Source organism: Drosophila ananassae (genome assembly GCF_017639315.1).
Source record: "Drosophila ananassae strain 14024-0371.13 chromosome 4 unlocalized genomic scaffold, ASM1763931v2 tig00000240, whole genome shotgun sequence".
Classification (NCBI taxonomy): Eukaryota; Metazoa; Arthropoda; class Insecta; order Diptera; family Drosophilidae; genus Drosophila; species Drosophila ananassae.
In genome coordinates, this window is record NW_025319046.1 from 259881 (window position 1) to 277364 (window position 17484).

A 17484-nucleotide genomic window follows, 5' to 3' on the forward strand; every position below is an offset into this window, starting at 1 on the left:
TGCTGTCTACTTGTTGTTTCATAGTATGCACAAAAATTTTGTGATCTGTACAATTAGTGTAAGCACTTGAAGACATTACAATAAAAACAATAATAGTTAAAACTTTAGTAATATTCATAAGATATACTTAAAATGCAAAGTTTAATAAAGATTAAATAACAATCGCTGACTTTAATATACCTATAGACATGCTCTGTGTAAATCATCTATAATTCAAGTAGGGGTCTGTGCTATGCGTTATGAGTTAAGTTAAATTTCCCGAGCGATAATTTCTAGAGAAGGGAATTGCCTCTGCTGGTTTCGTTGAAACTAATATGCGATGCCCACCTTAACTTCAGGTCTCAGGAATCTACTAAGGCTGACGGTAGATACGGATCCTTTTTTGATTGGTACTAAATTTATGCTTCATCAATACAGAGAACAAGGTACCTTCCTATGTTCGCCTAATGAAGTATTCCAAATTGTAATTGATGTTGAAAGGTATCCTGATTTTGTTCCTTGGTGCAAAGCCGTTTATATAAAAGAAAAAATTGACAATCAAATGGTTGTGGACCTTCTAGCAGCTTTTCATGGAATTAAAGGAAGATATACATCAGAGGTAACCTTTCTTTCTCCAAGTAGAACAAATGAAGGTTGGATAAAAGCTGTATCATCAAATGGAATATTTAAACATCTATGCAATAAATGGCAATTCATTCCCATAGATGAAAATAAAACTATGGTAAAGTTTTATATAGAGTTTAAGTTTAAGTCCAACTCATTTTCAACCCTATTAAACTCAGTATATAAATATACACAAAGTAAAATAATTGCTGCATTTAAAGACAGGGCTGAAAGCCTTGCTAAACAAAAGTTACCTTGACATTATTTATATAAATATATAATTTTTTTAGTAAGTTAAGTATTTATATCGTAATGATTTTTAGACTATTGCTTTTATCAATTTTTATAAGTGTTAATTCTTATGCAGTTGTTAACCAACATATTCAAAAAGAAACTAATGAAATAACATCAAAGGAGTTACTATCACTATTACCCGATGATAAATTATTAGGAAATCCAAAAGCACCAATTCTAATGATAGAATATGCTTCATTAACTTGCTATCACTGCTCTCTTTTTCATAAGAATGTTTTTCCTAAAATAAAAGAGAAATATATAGACACAGGTAAGATGTTATATATATTTCGTCATTTTCCTTTGGATTACAGAGGGCTAAAGGCTGCAATGCTAAGTCATTGCTACGAAAAACAAGAAGACTACTTTAATTTTAACAAAGCTGTTTTTAACTCAATAGATTCGTGGAATTACTACAATTTAAGTGATTTGACTTTACTACAAAGAATTGCTGCACTAAGCAACTTAAAGCAAGATGCATTTAACCAATGCATTAATGATAAGAAAATTATGGATAAAATCATAAATGATAAATCACTGGCAATTAATAAACTTGGTATCACAGCTACCCCAATATTTTTCATCAAGCTTAACGATGGTAAGTCATATATAGAGCATAATAAAGTTAAACATGAAGGGTATAAAGAGCTGAAATACCTCACTGATGTAATAGATAAATTATATGGAAAAGCTATAGTGAAGTAATACCACTGTAGCTTACCATATAAAAGACTCTATGCTGAGTCATTGTTTTTTACGACTGTTTGTTGTTTTTTACGCTCAAATTCTCTTTTTTTACTGTGCCAAGCGTAGTAATACATAGCAATTTTATTCTCTATTAATACTATTGTTCCATCATAAAACTGAACCATATCCATAACTTTTCTCTGAGCTTCATCAAAACGTTCTTTATACTTTTCACGATAAGCTGGATTATTTAATAACATAACCCCTTCATTCTTGTTAGATTTTTTGTTTAACGTTTCAACTTCGCTAGCAATAGTATAAGACATATAACCCCCTCTAATTGATTATAAAAATTATATTTTAATAAAGAGAAATGCGCATAAACAATCTCTGTTTAGGAATGGACTATCGATACATAGTTTATAAGTTATCCCATATTGTCATCTTTATATTTTCTATACCTACTAGCTTTAGAATCCACAACATGTATGCACACACACACCTATCGTTAAGTTCCACAAATGTAAATTTTCTTAGTACCAATTAGACAGCGAAACTGACAAGAACATATTACTCTACAGTCCACTACTCATTCGTCTTGCCGGTTGGGGATCATTGTTTGGTCCTTCGCATCCGGATTTGTTTTGTAGTTTTCTGTGCATTGGTTCTCATTTGTAATTGTTTCTCGGCATGGAGCAATTAAAAGCATTGACAAAAGGGCGCGCCAGACTCAAGGCCAATATCACACGGAGCTTGGCTTGGGCTGAGGACGCGCAACATTCGAACGCCACACGGGCAGAGGTGTCTTCGCGGCTGGAGCATCTCAACACAACATGGAAAGACTTCAATAGATTTGGTGATGAAATAGCTATGCTCGACGAAGTAGATGGCTATGTGGATCCGGAGCATGACAACATATTCTACGAGGAAAAATATCTAAGGGCGCATGCATTACTTTCGGCGATGGTAGGTACAAGACCTAGTCCATCAATTGGGAACAGTGAAAACGGCAGCGGCGTGCTGCAAAACAACGACGCAATAATAAGTTTGCTACAACAACAACAACAACTCTTCGAGCAGTTGGCGGCAAATCGAGCCACTGCAAACATGTCGAGACCTGAAGGAGGAGACGCCTACGCGGCGAATTCAGGTAGTGCTCAAATGGTAGGGGCATCAGCTCAAAGCGAATTGCCTAAAATTCAAATTAAACGGTTCGCTGGCAATTATTCAGAGTGGCCAGCTTTCAAAGACATATATGAGAGCACAATTCACAACAAGGCGAATTTGACAAATACGCACAAATTTCATCATTTGAAATCTCTTCTGATCGACGAAGCTGCAAATCTGGTACGACATTTGGCTATTACGGATTCAGCTTACAACACTGCGTGGGAGCGACTTAATGAAAGATATAATCGTCCACGGCATATCGTGAATTCACTATTGGAGCAGTTTATGAAGCTGCCAACAACAACAAGGTCGGATACAGCAACATTACGGAAGGTGTCAGACGGCGCCAATGAAATAGTGCGTGGTTTGGATGCCATAGAGGAAACAGGACGAGATTGTTGGATCATCTACTTGACGCTGGAGAAGCTGGATGCAGATACTCGACGCAGGTGGATCGAGCGCAGTGTGGAGACAGACTCACCCACACTGGAGGAATTCTTCAAATTTTTGGATGCACGTTGCGAGGAACTAGAGCTCAGCAAGCGTGAAACAATCGGAGGCAAGACTACAGCCTCAATCGGTGACAAGACAAGGAAGGTCACACATTCGTTGGTTGTACTTGAAGGAAACAAGTGCAGCAAATGTCATTCTACAGAGCATCGTCTGTATGGATGCCAACAATTCTTGGACATGTCAGCAGGACAGAGGTTTTCGTTTGCCAAGGAAAACGCTCTATGTTACAATTGTCTGAATCCTGGTCATGGGGTCAGAAAATGCAAATCTACGTTCAAGTGCAGACAATGTAAAGGTCAGCATCACTCACTGTTGCACCTGCAACGCACGCAACAGGCTATTGGAACAATCTCTCAAACTGGTGAGGATCAGGAGGATCCTAGCGCACACATCTCAACGGTGACTACGAGTCACATCGCACAAGCAGAAGGTTCTGCAGCAATGGTATGTGCACAAGGCACTGCAAATTCACAACAATCAACTGGATGGAACAGGAGCACCTTGCCGACGGCCATGGTCAACGTTCGCAACGCAAAGGGAGATTTGGTTGCATGCCGACTCCTATTGGACACGGGTTCAGAACTGTCGTACATATCTGAACGCTGTATACAAACACTTGGTTTGGCTCGTACGCCATCACGCATACTGGTTACGGGAATTTCATCAACCAAAGCAGACACTACAAGGGGATGCAGCACTATAAGCATCCAATCCCGTATTTCGCAAGATCAGCTGGTAGTCCAGGCTCACGTGCTTGGAAAGATTACGTCATCATTGGAAAGGCAGACCATCGACGCGTCTGTACTTCGAGTTTTCAACGATCTGCAATTGGCAGATTCGCAATTTAGCACGAATGCCCCAATTGACATTCTTTTGGGCAGCGAACACGTTTGGAGTGTTATAACTGGAAGAAAAATCTACGACGACAAAGGAAAGCTCATTGCTATATCATCAATTTTCGGATGGGTAATTACATCACTGCTTTCATCACGCGCATGCAGCGCTACGGCACTCACAACGACAATAGACATCGATGCTTATCTCAGAAGGTTCTGGGAGCTGGAGAGCATACAACGCAAGGCAGAAGTTCAACCTGAAGACGAGGAGGTGGAGAAACACTTTCTTGCAACACACACTCGAGACGAACAAGGCAAGTACATAGTGGAACTTCCGTTTAAAGTATCCGAAACACAATTCGCAGATACACTTCAAGGAGCGCTGCAGAGGTTCAAATCAGTTGAACGACGTTTAGCACAGAATCAACAATTACGTAACGACTACGTAAAGTTCATGAGGGAATACCAGGAGCTAGGACATATGCGAGAAATCTCACCGACCGAAATTCCCAAGGGTAGGAATTTCTACTTGCCACATCATCCCGTATTGGGTCGGAAACTTCGAGTGGTTTTCGACGGATCACATCAAGACGCCAAAGGCATGGCGTTAAACGACACGCTCTCGATCGGACCGAGTATTCAGCGAGACCTATTTGCTGTGTGCTTGCGATTCCGTATGTACAAATACGTCTTTTCAGCGGACATAGTCAAGATGTTCCGTCAAATATGGGTGAGCGAAAAACATAGAGACTATCAAAGAATCGTATGGAGAGAGGATCCCTCAGATCCTATCAAGCACTTCCAACTATGCACGGTGACGTATGGAACATCATGCGCACCATTTCTAGCAGTCAGAGTGCTAGAGCAACTAGCTGCTGACCATAAGCACGAGTTTCCGAACGCAGCAAAAATCGTGTTGGAGGACTTCTATGTCGACGACGTTCTCACTGGAGCAAATAGTGAGGATGAGCTGCTACGCAACAGGGACGAACTGGTCCAACTGATGTCCTGTGCTAACCTAGAGCTCGGGAAATGGGTATCGAATACCAAACGCATCAAATCGGAGGATAACACGGATTCCTCACAATCACCAGTCAAAGTGCTAGGGCTGCATTGGCACCCTGGAGAGGACACATTGGCGTACAATGTAAACCTATCGAAAGACCCTCGCTGCACCAAGAGGCAAGTGTTGTCGGATGTCTCACGTATATTCGACCCTCTCGGTCTATTAGCACCAATCGTAGTTCAATTCAAAATACTATTTCAAAAACTCTGGCTGTTGAATTTGAATTGGGACGACGAACTACCGAGCAAACTAGCAAACAACTGGCTCAAATGGCGAGCTGATCTGGACAACCTTCACAAGCTCCAGATACCGCGCTTAGTTAAAAGCGACAAACAGAGAATCGAATTGCACGGATTTTCAGATGCATCCACCAAGGCGTACTCAGCGGTGGTATACAGCCGAGTGGTTAACGACGATGGAACCATTTCGGTCGCCATACTTGCTGCAAAAACCAGAGTGGCACCTTTGAAGCAGCAGTCTTTGCCGCGCCTGGAACTATGTGGCGCACTTCTATTGAGTCAACTTCTGCAATCCATAAAAGCTGGACTAATGAACAACGACGTAACGATCTACGCATGGAGTGATTCGACGATAGTCCTGTCATGGTTATCGTATTTACCAGCCCAACTCAAGACGTTTGTTGGGAACCGCACTTCAGAAATCCTCGAAACCATCCCGAAGCATGCATGGCGGCATGTAGACTCAAAATCGAACCCAGCGGATTGCGCATCCCGTGGCTTGGGAGTATCCGAGCTCATTGACTTCCAATTATGGTGGAAGGGTCCTTCATGGCTGAGGGACCAGGAACAATTCTTGGAAAGGTTGAACAATACTCATAACTGTACTTCTCTTTCAGACAAACGCATACAAGACGAAGTCAAAACTACCTGCCTAGCTGCGCAGACGAATGTCACGACGGACAACCCATGGGATAAGCTTCTCAATCGCAACTCATCTTGGCTGAAGCTTATACACACACTTGCTTACGTTTTGCGCTTCATTCATCGCATGAAGCACCCATCTTCGAAACAAACATCGAATTCTCTAACATTCGATGAGATCAAGGCAGCAAGGACTCGGTGGCTGCAACACGCTCAAGCTGGTTTTCAACAGGAGATCCAGTTACTACGCGCAAACAAGGCTCTAGGGAACCAATCTCAATTGGTCAAGATCTCACCAATCATCGACAAGGACAACCTGCTAAGAGTAGGTGGACGAATCCAACATTCGCAGTTGTCAGCAGAGGCGAAGCATCAGCAGCGTCCTAAGTGGACCACGCCAACCCCTAACATTTCGATCGGCAGCGTTGCGCTCGTCAAGGAGTCCAACACACCACCAGCATTATGACATCTAGCGAAGGTGATCGACACTTTCCAAGGAAAGGACAATAAGGTTCGAGCAGTCCGGATCATCCGGCTCAAAACCCGGCCAATAACGAAAATTGCGAAACTACTCAGTTCAGAAACCGTGTTTCAGGGTGGCCCGGGATGTTTAGGAATGGACTATCGATACATAGTTTATAAGTTATCCCATATTGTCATCTTTATATTTTCTATACCTACTAGCTTTAGAATCCACAACATGTATGCACACACACACCTATCGTTAAGTTCCACAAATGTAAATTTTCTTAGTACCAATTAGACAGCGAAACTGACAAGAACATATTACTCTACAGTCCACTGCTCATTCGTCTTGCCGGTTGGGGATCAATCTCTTTAATTCCAGCACAATAATCGACTGCTTATTATACTAGTTAACTATAGTACAATATATAATAATCCTTGTCACTTAAAATTTTATACTATGAAATAATAACTTAAAATAAATATTTTTATTATTTCAAACTATATTATTATATTTATAAATTGTGTATGAATTAAGCCTCCCTAATTTATAATATATGCGTAATAATTTTAGTATAAAATTGTCATACATAAGAAATCTATTTGCAAAAGAATATAAAACAATAGAAGAATATTGTATTCTTGAAAAAAAGCAACATATTCAGATTAGCCCTGAAGAAGGAAAGCTATTAAGTTTATTTATAAAAATCCATAAAATCAAAAGTATTGTTGAGATTGGCACGTTATACGGTTATTCGTCGATTTGCATGGCAAAAGCTCTACTGGAAGATGGTCACATATATACAATAGAAAATAACCCTCAATACTCAAGAATAGCAAAAAAAAATTTTAGTGCTTTTAATCTGAGTGATAAAATTACTCTAATAGAAGGCAATGCATTGGAAAAACTTAATGAATTATCAGCAAAAGCACCATTTGACATGATATTTATCGATGCTGATAAAGGTGGTTATCCTAAATATTTAGATTGGGCAGAGTCATACATTAAACAAGATGGGCTAATCGTTGCAGATAACACTCTATTGTTTAACACAGTATTTTTAGAATCGCCTCCAAAAGAAGTATCAGAAAAATCATGGCATGCTATGAGGGAGTTTAATAATAGATTATCAGATGAAAAAAAATATTTCTCTATATTGATTCCAACTGATGAAGGAATGACTGTAGCTTTAAAGCTAACATAAGTTAAAAATCAAGGTCAGCGTAATGTTTAGGAGGGATTAAACCGGAAACTCTCTCTAATAATATCTCACGAAAACAAGGCTTTGATTTAACAATGGAGTACCATTCTTTTAAAATTTTACTTTTTTCCCATGGAAAACTACTTACATAATCCATTACGGAAATATGCGATGCTAAAGTAATATCAGCTAAAGTGAACTTATCAGTTGCAAGCCAAACGTTCTTGTTAATTAAGTGTTCGATGTATTCCATATGGCAAGGCAGGTTATGCTGAGCTGCATGAAGAAATCTAGAGTCAGGGCTGCGGTTAGTAATTACTTTTTCATTCATAATATACTTAGTAACTTCATTGTAAAATTTGTTATCGAACCAATTGATTAGAGCGCGTATTTTAGACTTAATAATAGTGGATGAACCAAATAATTTGACATTGCTATTGTAAGTCTCTTCTATATATTCACAAATGGCATTACTATCCGCTATTACAAAGTTATTATCTATTAATACTGGTACTTGCCCGGTTGGATTGATCTCCATAAATTCATTCCGCTTTTCCCATGGATTTTCATACACTAAATCGCAGCCCAACTTTTTTTCTTTGAGAAGAGCTCTAACTTTTCGTGAAAATGGACAAAGAGGAAAATGATATAAAATCATAATGTTCCTCTTTTATTATCCCAATATCCTTTTTTTGTTACCCTATGGCTTGACCTACAACTGTACGAACTTTCTTTGTAGTCCACAGAAGTTTGCGTAGCAGGTGGTGTCATGCAAGTAGCTGACACTGGAATCCAGCTCTTATTATACAACAGCCTGATGTATTCATTTAAAATTAAGTTTTCTGGATCCAAGTAGTCAAGCACTGGGATGACAGAAGAAGAGTATTTTGGGTAACAGTTGTTTACTCCAAAGTAATGTTGCAAGAGATCTAACATATAAATTATTAAGGTTAATATAGGATATACCTTGCTAAATAAAAAAAAAAGTATAATATTTTATAAGGTATGCAGGCAAAAACTCTGTAATTTGGTCAGATCAGAAATGAAGCAGCCATATCAGAACCTTTTTGGGTTGCATACCTATTTCATTATTTGTTTTATCCGAGGCTATGAATATAGCATTAAAACATCGTCCTAGTAGCTTCAAAGATCTAGTAGGTCAAGATATATTAGTGCGTGTATTAGAAAATGCTTTTATTTTAAACAAAATCCCACAATCTATACTGCTCTCTGGTAGTAGTGGAGTTGGTAAAACCACCACTGCAAGGATAATAGCTTTATGTTTGAATTGTTCCCTGGGGCCAATTTTTGAACCTTGCGGATCATGTGAAAATTGTCTAGCAATAAAAAATTCAAGCCATCCAGATGTAATTGAAATCGATGCAGCAAGTCACACTAGCATTGACGATATTAAAGTAATCCTGGGAGATATTTGCTATTCACCTATAAGCTCTAAATTCAAAGTCTACATTATAGATGAAGTACACATGCTATCTAGCAGTGCATTTAACGCATTACTTAAAACCCTAGAAGAGCCACCATCTAGTGTAAAGTTCATTTTAGCAACTACGGAAATAAAAAAGATACCAATAACTATTATTGCACGTTGTCAAAGATTTGATTTACACAACATTCCTGTAGCTAAAATAGTGGAACGTTTAAATGATGTTGCACAAAAAGAGAGTTATTCCATTGAAAAGGGAGCATTAGAATTAATTGCACGACACTCTGGAAATTCAATGCGTAACGCCTTGTTTTTGATGAATCAAGCAGTGCTATATAGCAAAGATGGTGCAATATCCACTAAAAATGTGACAGACATACTTGGCCTAGTGGATAAAGATATTATATTCGATCTATTAGGGGCAATATTAGAAGGTGATTTACAGAAAGCTCTATCAGTGTTTGACAAGGCGGTAAAAACAGCAAACCCACTTAGTATTTTTGAAGGTCTATTGCAAACAATTCAGTTAGTATGCCGTTTTTTGATTACAAAAGAGATTGATAATGCAGTTACAGAGCATGAAAAGAATAGGATAAAAGATTTAAGTATAAAGAGATCTTTAATATTTTTTTCGAGATTGTGGAAGATGTTGCTTAAAGGTATTCAAGATATAAAAACTTCAACATGCAACGATGTTGCTGCTGAAATGATGTTAATTAGCCTCTGTTATCTTTCTGATCTGCCTTCTCCGGAACAGGTGATCAAAAAAGTTCTTTCGCAGAATGTAGAGCAAGGAAATAGACAGGGCAGACCTGTTGCACCTTCCCCCTCTGTCATCCAAGTAGCTGACTACTCGGATCCAAAAAAATATGTGGAAAGTAAACAACAACCCCACTCTGTCATCCCAGTGCGTGACACTGGGATCCATGTGGAAAATAAACAACAAAATTACGATTTTGATAAGATTTTGCAACTATTAAGGCGAAGTAACCAAATTTATCTTTACAAACAACTGTGTAATAATCTACAATTAATAGATTGTAAACCTGGATATTTAAAATTAAAAGCTGTATCTAAGTTGGATAGTAATTTTTGCAATGATTTAAAAAATTACTTAAACCAGGTGACTCAGCAAGAGTGGGTTATTGCAGTTGATACAGGTTATATAAACAGGGAAGTGAGTAATTTAAATTATGCACCTGCAGTTAAGGATATCCTTGACACGTTTAAAGGTGCAAAAGTAGTTAATATAGAAAATAAGGAGTAAGTTGTGGATTTTAGTCAAATAATGAAACAAGCGCAAGAGATGCAAAAAAAGCTTGCAGAAGCTCAAGAAAAATATGTTGGAAAAGAGTTTCAAGGTATTTCTGGTGGTGGCAAAGTTTCTGTATTAGTGGAAGTCATAAAAATAGGTAGCTATAAAGCTAAAAAGGTGAACATAGACTTAGAACTTATGAGAAATGAGGAAAAAGATATAGTAGAGGATTTAGTAACAGCAGCGTTTAATGATGCCGTTAAAAAAGCAGAAGAAGATATGGCGAATGCAACTTCTGATCTTGCAGGTATGATGGGTTTACCATCTGGGTTTAAACTTCCTTTTTGAATTTACTACTGAAGTTTCTTTTAGTGTAAGTATTTTTTTTCTAATATTCCCAACGCTAGTACTTCTTCATATAATGTACCTATACTAGCATAGCCCTACGTCATACCGTGATTCATTCCACAACTGTACAAACATTGCAATATGGCACATAGTAAACGATGTCATTCCAGTCTGGAATCCAGCCTTGCCGTAATCTCATCAAGAACATTGTGTTTTAACATAAAACGGCTACTTTTATGCTTACCAACTTAATAAAATTCCTGGATCCCAGACTGGGATGACAAGAAGATGGTACTTGGATAAGAGGCATTGCCCTCCTGGTAGGCCCAAATTGCAATGTTCGTACAGTTGTGGATTTCTCATCCGCTAACAAGCAGCGAGATGACGAGGTCTTTCGATAGTAAATCTTACCTGTGTTAGCTATACCAAAAAATCAAAAGTCGTATTTATTCATTAATAAAATCTTTGTCTTCTCCTAAAAATTAGTTAAAATGTAGAATATTTTGTGTTATTAAGTTAGCACTTGACTTAACTTTAGTTGTTACTTAGACTGCTAAAGTGGAATTTTAATTTTTTTTACGAGGACAATTATGCATTATAAAAAGTTTTTTTCAGCAGCCGCTTTAGCAACGTTGCTAAGTTTATCAAACTCTGCTTTTTCAGATCCTGTTGGTCCAATAAGTGATGAAGAAACTAGCTACTACGTTCGTTTGCAATACAACGGTGAAATTTTACCTCTTTTCACAAAAATTGAAGGTATTGAATATAAAAAGGCCACAGACATTCATAATCCATTAAAAGCATCTTTTATAGCTGGTGGTGGTGCATTTGGTTACAAAATGGACGACATCAGGGTTGATGTTGAAGGGCTTTATTCACAGCTAAACAAAAATGATGTTACAGGTGCAGCATTTAACCCAGATACTGTTGCAGACAGTTTAACAGCAATTTCAGGGCTAGTTAACGTTTATTACGATATAGCAATTGAAGATATGCCTATCACTCCATATGTTGGTGTTGGTGTTGGTGCAGCGTATATTAGCACTCCTTTGAAAGACGCTGTGAATGATCAAAAAAGTAAATTTGGTTTTGCTGGTCAAGTAAAAGCTGGTGTTAGTTATGATGTAACTCCAGAAGTCAAACTTTATGCTGGAGCTCGTTATTTCGGTTCTTTTGGTGCTCATTTTGATAAAGATACTGCTGCAGCAAGCAAAGACAAGGGGGAACTCAAAGTTCTTTACAGCACTGTTGGTGCAGAAGCTGGAGTAGCGTTTAATTTTTAGTCTATCTCAGTCTTGTTATCCCAGTGGGTTTTTTCTTGTCATTCAAGTAGCATGACACTGGGATCTAGAAAAAAGAAATGTGGATTCCAGTGTCAAGGCACTGGAATAACACTATTTGCTATGTGTTTAAGCTATAACGTTTACCATTGTACTGGTAGAATATCATCTAAAGTTACATAATGTTATCCAATTAGCTAACACTGCGGCCTACTGTCTCCAAGAAATTAGATGGAAAATTTGTACTTTTTTCAAATCAAAGCTTGAATTTTTGCTGGAAAATCAATATATTATATGCATGAAGTTTTAATTTAAGTTGTTATGTTGACCTCAATGGCAAACTTATGTGTCGATAGCAGAACCAATCTCATGCAATATATTGCTAGGGTGCAAAAATTTCCTATGCTGTCTCAAGAGGAAGAGGTACGATTAGCAAAAAATTGGAACCAATATAAGGATGTTTCTTCTGCTCATAAATTGATTACCAGCCATTTGAATTTGGTAGTGAAAATTGCAATGAAATTCAAAAATTATGGACTATTGTTGATGGACCTGGTCATGGAAGGAAATATGGGTTTAATGCATGCAGTGAAAAAGTTTAATCCTGATTTAGGGTTTCGTTTTTCAACTTATGCGGTGTGGTGGATTGAAGCTTCAATAAAAGACTTTATATTGAAATCTTGGTCGTTTGTGAAAATAGGCACAACGCAAGCACAAAGAAGATTGTTTTTTAGTTTACGTAAAATAAAAAAAAGAATTTTACAGTATACAAACAGGGAAACCTTAAATAATGAAGAAATAAAAGCAATATCTAATGAGCTTTCTGTATCCGAAGGAGACGTTCTGCAGATGAATTACCGTATGGCTTGTAAGGATCAGTCGCTAAACGATTGCATAAAAATAGGTGATGACTCTAAAAGGGAGCTACAAGATATGATCCCATGTAACTTGGTTAGTCAAGAAGTAACCTATCAGAATCATGAAGAAAAAGAATTAAAAGAAGCAATTTTAAACAATGCACTAGCGAGCCTCAACGAAAGGGCAAGAGACATTTTTATCAGTAGATATTTGTCTGAAAACATTCAAACTCTGGATGAACTTAGTAAAAAATATTGTGTTTCAAGAGAAAGAATAAGGCAGTTGGCTGAGCAGGCGATGGCTAAGGTAAAACAATATATACAATCTGAAAGTTTGAAATTTTGTTTGCATGCGTAGTTTTTTTATATTTCTAATATTTTTTTCGATAGGCGCTTTTGCATCGGTTAGTGATGTACAATTGAAGGAAAAATATAAAGATTGGCTCGTGTATACTGCATTGGAAGATGGAGAGAAAGTATGTTATATTGTATCCTATCCTAAAAAAAAAAGCGAATATTATACAACCAATCGCAAGCCGTATGTAATGGTTAGTTATGTTGATAAAAAAGCAGATGAGGTAAGCGTTACCTCTGGTTTTCAGTATGATAAGGAGCCTGTAGCTCTCAATATCGACAAAAAAATTAAATATACACTGCCCATAATACAGGGAAGTTTTGCGTGGGCAGAGCATACAAAAATAGATCAAGATCTCATTCTAAAAATGAAGCAGGGATTATCAATGGTAGTTAATGGAAAAACAAAAACAGTGACCATTGATGATACTTATTCCCTACTTGGTTTTCAAAAAGCGTATCAAAAAATGCATGATTTATGCCATACAAAGTAAATTATTGTAACAGAATACCCAGCTATAGTATAAACTAGACTACTCTTTCAATGGAAATATAAATAGCACTTTACTTTATATGGGATGTGGATATCATTTAAAATATATTTTTGAGAGTTAGCAATGTCAGAGGTTGCAGGTGTAGATACAGAAATCAAAAAGCAAAATTCTGTGTGCGAGCAGATGCGTTTTAGCGTGAGCCGCACAAGTCTTTTAAATACATTATCCAGAGTAAGTGGAGTGGTTGAAAGGCGTAATTCAATAGATGTTTTGGCGTGTATAAATATCAAAGCACAACACGGCAGCATAAAATTAATGGCAACTGATCTTGACATTTCAATGTTTGCCTCACTTGCTGCAACCGTATTAACAGAAGGAGAAGTAAAAATTTCAGCGCATACTTTACATGACATAGTGAAGAAGTTACCCGCTGATTTGGATGTCAATTTTGAAGTAAACAACCAAGGAAAATTATTGATGTCTTGCGGAAATGCAAACTTTTCTTTACCGAATGTAGTTTCAAGCAGCTTTCCTGCTCTTGAAGAAGACAATTATAAACATGATTTTATTCTACTAAATACGGACCTGATAGACTTATTAACTAAAACAAAATTTGCTGTATCACTAGATGATACAAGGTATAATTTAAATGGAATATATCTACATACAGATGAGCAGTTTCTGTACTGCGTTGCAACTGATGGCCATCGTTTATCATGTATAAAGAGGCCAAAGCCTGGGAACATCAATGGCGAATTTGGTGTGATCATTCCACGTAAAACTGTTATGGAGCTGTTAAAAATATTGGACGATTGTAATGAAATTAAAGTAAAACTCTCAGACAGAAAAATCAAGCTTACATGCGGTGAATATATTCTAATATCAAAATTAATAGATGGGACTTTTCCAAATTATAAAGCAGTTATTCCAGCATCTCAAGATAAGCATATGATTATTGAAAGTAAAAAACTTTCAGATGTTATAGATCGAGTTTCCGTTGTTGTATCTGATAAAGTAAAATCTATTAAATTCTCACTACAAGAAAAGCTGCTAACTCTGCATTCAAACTCCCAAGAGTGCAGTGATGCAACTGAATCCATAGAAGTGGACTACAATGAAGCCCCTATAGAAATAGGGTTCAACTCGCGTTATTTGCTTGATGTTCTATCTTGCATAAAAAATAAATGTAAGTTTAGCTTAGCCGATGGTAATAGTGCTACAATTATCACTGATGAAGATGATTCAAGTGTATTATATGTAGTGATGCCAATGAGAACTTAAACTCGTCATCTCGCTGCTTGTTAGCGAGATCTGGAGATACTGCGGCGGTATGACACTTATTTCACTAAGAACGTTACTTTTTATTAAATTAGTAATCTATCTTTACCAAATACAAGCCAAAAGGCGGCGCGGTAACCCCAGCAGCACTTCTTTTGCATTGGCTTAATATATGTAGCATTTCTTGCGGATTGGTTCTATTTTTTCCAAATTCAACTAAAGTACCCGCAATAATCCTCACTTGGTTATGTAAAAAGGAAATAGCAGATATTTTGATGTGTATATGATTCCCGTTTTGTACTATATCGATATCATCAATTGTTCTTATCGGATTTGCGGCGTGACAATCTTTTGAACGAAAACTTGAAAGGTCATGTTTTCCAAGTAGATGTTTAGCAGCTTCACGCATAATATTTACATCAAGTGGGCTAAACACTTGCCATACATAACCCGTCTCCAGAGCGGCAGGAGCATAGCGATTAACTATTCTGTATTCGTAATATCTTTTTTTTGCTGAAAACCGTGCGTGAAACGCATCATCTACAACTTCTGCATTAAGCACAACTATAGGAATTGATTTTAAATGATAATTTATTGCGTTTCTTATTCTATAAAGCTCACATTCCTTTTCCATATCAAAATGAGCAACTTGTCCTAAAGCATGAACCCCAGCATCGGTCCTTCCACCACAGTACAAGGCAATTTTCTCACCACTAAAATTAAATATAGCATTTTCTATCTTCTCCTGGATTGAGTTAGCAGAGTGTTGCTGTTTTTGCCAACCAGAGAAACTACTACCATTATATTCTACCGTTATTTTGTATCGCACTGCATTACATCAAGCTCTATCTAAAATAGTCATTTTCTATCTTAACATAATTTATGGTCAAGCCTACAGTGCTGCCACTCCCATAAAGTAGTTCGTCCAATCTTAAATCTTGCTGCCACTGCTTCTCTGCTTTCTCCTTCGTCTAGCGCCTCCATTGCTTTTTTTCTTAAATCATAACTATATGCTGCTGGCATTCAACCTCCTTATCCTTATCACATCCGGACTTCTATGAAAAGAGCTATAAATCGTGAAAAAGAACTGCTCATTAAGTGCTATTTGCTTAATAAATTTACTGACATTGGTATGGCTAAATTCGAAATGGCTACATGAATTTATCGTAAATTATTACCGTATAAGGTACGATGCGACAAAGCCATCCCAGTGTCAGCTACTCGGATGACACCGTCATAAAGGAACCAGTGTTAGCTACTTGGATGACAACCATTGTGCTTGAGGCAAAATTGACTATCACTTCTTTTTATAGAGCTTGCTCCAAACTTTGTTGTTAGTTAATACAAAAAACACTGTTAAAATTATAAAATACGCCACTACTTTTAATCCAAGTTTATGCCGGCGCTCTAATTCTGGCTCTGCTGCCCATTGTAAAAAATTTATCACATCATACGCCATATTTTCAACTGTGGCTTGCCTTGCACCATCATATTCCACCATTCCTTCAGAAAGTGGTGGCGCCATAGCTAATCTGCCTGTTGGAAAATACGAATTAAAATATAAATCATTTTCATCGTGTTCGCCGTTTTGATAGCCTGTTAACAATGAATAGACATAATTTGCACCATCATGCCTTGCTTTAATAATTAATGATAAGTCTGGTGGGACTGCACCATTGTTGCTTGCTGCAGCTGCTTCTTTTGTATCAAAAGGCGCAATAAAATAATCCGAAGGTACTCCAGGTCTGTCAAACATTTCACCCAAATCATTCGGACCATCTTTAACTTGATAAGAAGCTGCTATTTGTTTTACATCTTCTTCAGAAAAACCGACATCTTGCAAATTACGAAATGCTACCCTATTCATTGAATGACAAGCAGCACAGACTTCTTTATACACTTTATAGCCACGCTGAATTGACTCTCTATCGAAAGATCCGACAATTCCATCAAATTTCCAGTCTATTTTCTTATTTGGTAATGATTTAAATTCTTCTGCAGATATAAGACTAGATAGAAATAACATGCAGAAGATTGCAAATACATTAGATCCCATGCATAACCACTGTTTTAGTAAATTTCGAATTGATGTCATGCAAGTAGCTGACACTGGAATCCAGCTTATTTCATCACTGACATTATGGTTATCATGCACTCCTAGAATCTGTTGTCCATTGCATGATTTGTAAGTATTTTTATACCTGGATCCCAGTGTCAAGCACTGGGATGACAACGGAAGATAGTGGAATGACACTGTGTGTTGTATACAACGTTCATACAATTGTGTACATGATGCTGGAATCCATTTATTTTTTTTCTGGATCCCAGTGTCAAGCACTGGGATGACAAAAGAGGGCTCTGGGATGACAGAAGAGAGCTCTGGGATGACAGAGAATTTTGTAAGAGATCTGCTTTGAATTGACATCACCTCATCTCCGGCACAGAATCACTTAAGGT

At 37.4% G+C, this 17484-nt stretch overlaps 1 protein-coding gene across 1 annotated transcript; it reads left to right on the plus strand.

Annotated features, from left to right (window-relative positions):
* The first annotated feature begins 11264 nt into the window (after positions 1 to 11264).
* Positions 11265 to 15030, plus strand: LOC123258008 (beta sliding clamp-like). Its single transcript, XM_044717933.1, has 2 exons — positions 11265 to 13208; positions 13292 to 15030. The coding sequence occupies exon 2, from the start codon at positions 13873 to 13875 to the stop codon at positions 15028 to 15030; it is 1158 nt and encodes a 385-aa protein (XP_044573868.1). The 5' UTR covers positions 11265 to 13208; positions 13292 to 13872.
* The last annotated feature ends 2454 nt before the right edge of the window (positions 15031 to 17484 follow it).